Here is a 5,614-nt window from a genome sequence, read left to right as displayed (position 1 = left end):
TGAATATCCTCGGTCTCCGTTCCTCGATCGAGCACGAAATGCAACTTAAAACTCAAATACGTGAAGCTTTAACTAATCAAGAAATTAAACATATATATATATATATATATATATATATATATATATATATATATATATATATATATATATATATATATTCATGTTAAAACCGTGCATTTAATGTATTAAAGTAATTTAATTAAAGTACACAATAAATTGAAAACTTGCATGCGTGTGGTTTACGTGGAACTTCAAATTTTTCGGGACGTTACAGGTAGGTTTGGATATATTCAAGGCGTCGTTTTAAGGTTCAAGGGTAAATTAAGAAAGTTAGGGTTTAAGGAGCAAAACGATCATTTTACACATGAAAAATGTTAGACATCCTAGCAGTGCCCTGAATGCTGTAATGTTAAAATGTTTATTTTAAAATATTATGAGATTTTATGATGAAAAATGATAATGCTGATATGTAAAGCCAATGCTCAGTTGACGGATGAGCGTGTCGCTGATGTCTCCGCCGCCTGATACCATGTTTATACGTAAGATTGATCAATCGACCAACAACTGAAACGAAAATCACAACTAATTATCTAAATTCAATAAAAAGGAAATATATATATATATATATATATATATATATATATATATATATATATATATATATATATATATATATATATAATATGGAAACGTCTACTATTGATTTTACTTTACAATATATTAGATTTTTAGGAAATTTTTTTTTTAAAAAAATCTAATATATTGTAAAGTAAAATCAATAGTAGACGTTTCCATGACAGACATTAGTAACCTGACACATGCTTTGAATACTTGATTTACTAACGAATGTTTATGTTTGTGTATATATATACTCAAACTTAATAAAATAATATGATTAAAAATAAACAATCTAATACCGATATAAATAATATATTTCGGATTTCCATGATCATAGACAGGGAATATGAGGAGAGCGTTTGCGCAACATATTTGGTGATCATGGGATTTAGACCAGTTGATGCTAGTTTAAACAACTACAACAAACATATAGGACATAATCAAAGCACGAAATATAAATTCACACCAAATTAGGTTGAAATCCCGCGGAAAATTTTATTTAATGGGGATTAAATTACATACAGAACCGAAAGGTTATATATTCAGTGATTCTGTTATTTTCTTGTTTTTCCCTTTCTTCTGCCAATCTGCGTCATTTTAAGGTTACATGACAGAAACAAAAAATGGTAGATTTGTATAAGAAAATCAGAACATTACACATACGAAACAGGGGTATACACGGGGAAGAATATAACAAGTCATGCCTTGGATGGCCATGTTGCTTGAGCCGACATGATAATGCCAACAATAACGCCGAACAATCCAAGTGCACTGCCAAAAATCTCAATGACAAGGATTTTGACAAAAAGGGATGAGTTTTGGGCGTCGGATAATGCACAGCTACTTCCAATGATTCCCACACATAACCTTCGGGAAAGAAAGGGAAAGGAATACAAAACAAAGTAAGATATAAAATCAGTGGATTACGCTTCAGAACAAATGTTAATTCTTTCAGCAATCTAAAGCCAACAGAACAAAGAAAAATAAATAGCACTCACCCGCATACAAGGTTTGCAAAACCCACAATTATTCCAGAAGCAAATATAGCATAGCCAGCTCTAAGGGACTCCGGCTCGTAAATCTTAGAAGATGGTACACTCTCCAGCTTCGTCTGAAGAATTATAGCCACAATGACTCCATATATGGCAACGGCTTCACAGAAAATTACACTGAAAGAATAACCACATTAAAAAAACGTGGTTATAATCTGAAATTCAGACCAAATACCTAGTATTATCATCAAGAGATTTCAATACATATGTGAACAGATAAAGGAACAGACACAGCTTAATTATACTGAAATTGCAAAAAATTAATAGATGATCCTGGAAAATAAAACATGGACCGGTGGTAATGAGACAGAGTCCAATAGGACATTAAACCTTAACTTAGGAAATAAAATTTCATTCATCAACAATTTGAAACAACTACGTAGATAGATCTGTCAAAGACCAAAGTCACATTTCTAATAAAAGAATTTGAAACAATCCCAACATAGAACCTTGATTCATTCCAGGTATGCCGTATGCCACTCAAAATATAAATGCATATGCATTGGAATCCAACTCTCTTAATTCCTAAAGATATGATCAGCTTAAGTGAGCACAAAAATCTAGAAAATCCAACAGCATAAGATCAAATGCATGCGAAATTTTTTACAAAAGAAAATGGCTCGGCGTTAAAATTCAATACGCCTACTAATTGTAATTATACGGCCATACATAAATTTGATAGTCTATCAGAACCTATTCACCATTTTTTTTGGTTGGGATTCGATCCTGCCATTGGTGTTTTTGTTAAGATGAAGTCACAGCAGAATGGACGATTCAGAGAAAGATCTAAAACAAGGTCTATATTAATCTATGTTGAAATTATACAATGGATTAAGGAATATGCATTGAATGAAAGTCATCATGCAAAGCAGACTTCTATGGCTACAATTTATCAGCTTCTCAAGAGTTCGATAATGTTGTGAATCTTATCATCACAAGTTGGCTCCAAACATAATTACAGAATATTTAGAATGAAGTCTTTCATTGGATAAATTCTATTATCTCGAGACCTTTAACACTTAAGATAAACAGGTATATGTCCAGAGGAGATTATTTTTCAAAAGGACAACATTTCCCTAGTTTTACTACAAAAGATTTTTATCAGTTACCCTGAGTCCCGAAATCCTAACGAAAGGTCCAGCTCCAGATATATGCTACAGGATTTGTAACAGTTTAATTGGCCAGGAATCTCATTCGCTGGAAGCTAGACCTTAAAAGGTTGAATCTTGCACTTCTTTATCTGTTAGATGAGAGCTACAGGATTAAAGACAAAACTCTAAAACTTTCACTAGTGCCTACAAATAAACACATAAGCTATAGGTTGATTCAATATAACCACCTCCTCTATGCTCTAAAAACCAAATGATCTGGGAATCGATGAGGTAAGGTCAGACTCAAAATTCATTTGCTTCAAATTATAATTTTTATTATGCTCGCGCTGAAGAATCAAACAAGCAACAGAATAACACACGCACAAAAACTACAAGAAATCGATCGGACATAGTTTGAATTAAAGTGCCATTTACAAATAATTAATCCGAAATCATGAAAACATAGTTCAAGAAAATCGGAGAAGCAACAATTACAAGAACCAAGTACCTGATTAGGTTTTTTGAAGTTATGCGAGGGGCCTTGATGGCAGCACCAATTAAGCTACTTCCGGTTATGTATATTCCCCTACAAAATTTCGATAGCTCAACGACAAAGCATGTAAATCGAATCAAAAGAATCGAAGAACACATTTCAGAAAATACCAAGCGGCGCCAAGGACGGAGACGCCTATGGAGATTGCAATTCCGACGGCGGAGAAGGTGTAAGGAGAGATCTGAACCAAAGCTCGCGACCATGAACTAGATGACGTCACCATCGTGCTTTACAACAAAGCTTCCCCTCACCCTCTCTCACTTCTGTTTGGAAAGGTTAGAAAGAATCGATTATTCTTTCCCGTAAGTAGGGCCTAAGTAAGCCCATTATTTAATCAGCCCCGGCCCATCACTGTAAAATGGGCCTACGATGGTGCATAAATTAAGATTATGTAGAAATTTTGTATTGATTCTTGGCCTTTGAATTAAAAATATTTATTAAAAAAAGATGGGGCAACTTATCAAAAGATCCAATCAAATAAGTTTAATTGTTTAACCTTATATTAAAAAAAATTATTAATATTTAATCTTTACTAATTAAATTAAAAAAAACTATTAAATTTATTTTATATAAGTTATGTCATTTAAATTAAATACTTCATTTTAGATTTTTTATATTTAAAATGAAGAAGTTGTTGAGAAAAAAATTGAAATTACTAATAAGTATATGAACGGAAATCTAATATCAAATATGAGGTTTGAAAAACTTGGAAAAAAAATGGCAATATAGTATAAATTTTTGGCTACAACTATATATAGTTTTTGTTTTTTGTTTTAAGAAAACAAAAACTATAGTTTCGATTTCTTATTCCTAAACACTAGGATAGCACTGGAAGTGTCGGTTCTGTTTTTGGCTTTGTAACCCCAAAAAAAAAAAAACCGGATTTGAATTGGCATATACTCAAAGAAAATGTCAAAATACGCTACGTTCATCTCGTCGTATAAAATAAGTGGCATTGAATTGACAATATCTTAACCGGCTAAAATGATGGGAAAACCAATCTCGTCAAATCGGCACACTGGTCGCTCTGTCACTTAATATAGATGGGTTTGGGTTGGTAATTTCAAGAGCCTCGCTGCCCTCAGGTTCCACATATTCCAAATGAGAGGTTTGTGACCTTAGGGCGGTTTGTTTCACCATGCTCGTGCAGGCAGTGCCTACACGAACAATGAACGGTCCACATCACTCCACATGAGTGATCCGGGCCCACCTCCATGTAAAAAAAAAAAAAAATTGACTCGGAAAAATCCGAGCCGTTATATCGACCTTTGCAGGGCAGTACCCGTAGGGATAGGATCGAGTGAACCCCTTAGCGCTCACACATTAGAGAGCTCACGTCGAGGTTTTTCCTAGCACTGCCCAACCGGTGCGTTTCTGTTTTTCAAGTGATATGGAGACGATTGGACTACGAAGATTGGACAGTTGTGGACCCAGCTATTTTCGAGAGCAGCAAGTAAAAAAATTTTTTGGAGGTTTAAGGAGCTAAAAGAATAGGGCAAAAACTTATGTGAGACGGTCTCACGGGTCGTATTTGTAAGACGGATCTCTTATTTGGATCATTCATGAAAAAGTACTATTTTTTATGCTAAGAATATTACTTTTTATTGTGAATATGGGTAGGGTTGACCCGTCTCACAGATTAGGATCCGTGAGACGATTTCACATGAGACCCACTCAAAGAATAGATATCTTGTGAGACGATCTCACAAATCTTTATTTGTAAATAAAAAGTAATATTTTTTCATGGATGACCCAAATAAAAGATCCGTCTCACAAAATACGAAGCGTGAGACCGTCTCACACAAGTTTTTGTCAAGCTTAAAAACCAGCACCTCTCAAATATTTGGATTATGTATAATCAATATTGTAATTTCAAAGTTCACGTGTTTTGAAGGTGAATTAGATATTTGAAACTATACAAAACTAATTATTGGTGTTTTATATATTAAAACATTGTTTGATTCGTTAGATAATACGATATGATACATGAATGATATTTTTAACTCTATCACTTTATAAAATATGAGTTAAATATTTAATGAAACCGAGACATGTGACCAAATAGTATTTTGTTTTTCCGTCAAAAGATGTTAAAAATAGAAAATCAAATTAAAAGTAATATTAATATCCGTTACCTCTATGATGCTATTCAATAGAGGACAAGCGTTCGGATGAATTATGGATAGAGTTGTTTAAACCAACACCGCAACACGTCCTCCTGCCCCAAGCTCTCACGTCAATCACCGAGGGGAGTGGGATTTATCGCAAATCACCGTCGTGAAAAAATATGAGTATAGTTG

At 33.6% G+C, this 5,614-nt stretch overlaps 1 protein-coding gene across 1 annotated transcript; it reads right to left on the bottom strand.

Annotated features, from left to right (window-relative positions):
* Positions 1 to 1,088: 1,088 nt before the first annotated feature.
* Positions 1,089 to 3,605, bottom strand: LOC140805311 (V-type proton ATPase subunit c''2). Its single transcript, XM_073161575.1, has 4 exons — positions 3,425 to 3,605; positions 3,270 to 3,347; positions 1,617 to 1,787; positions 1,089 to 1,485 (listed from the first exon to the last, which is right to left on the bottom strand). Exons 1-4 carry the CDS (start codon positions 3,535 to 3,537, stop codon positions 1,317 to 1,319), a joined length of 531 nt encoding a protein of 176 aa, XP_073017676.1. The 5' UTR covers positions 3,538 to 3,605; the 3' UTR covers positions 1,089 to 1,316.
* Positions 3,606 to 5,614: the final 2,009 nt, after the last annotated feature.

This window comes from Primulina eburnea, chromosome 11 (genome assembly GCF_022965805.1).
Source record: "Primulina eburnea isolate SZY01 chromosome 11, ASM2296580v1, whole genome shotgun sequence".
Taxonomy (NCBI): domain Eukaryota; kingdom Viridiplantae; phylum Streptophyta; class Magnoliopsida; order Lamiales; family Gesneriaceae; genus Primulina; species Primulina eburnea.
The sequence above is the reverse complement of the archived record's forward strand: the minus strand, read 5'-3'. Positions and strand labels throughout refer to the sequence as shown.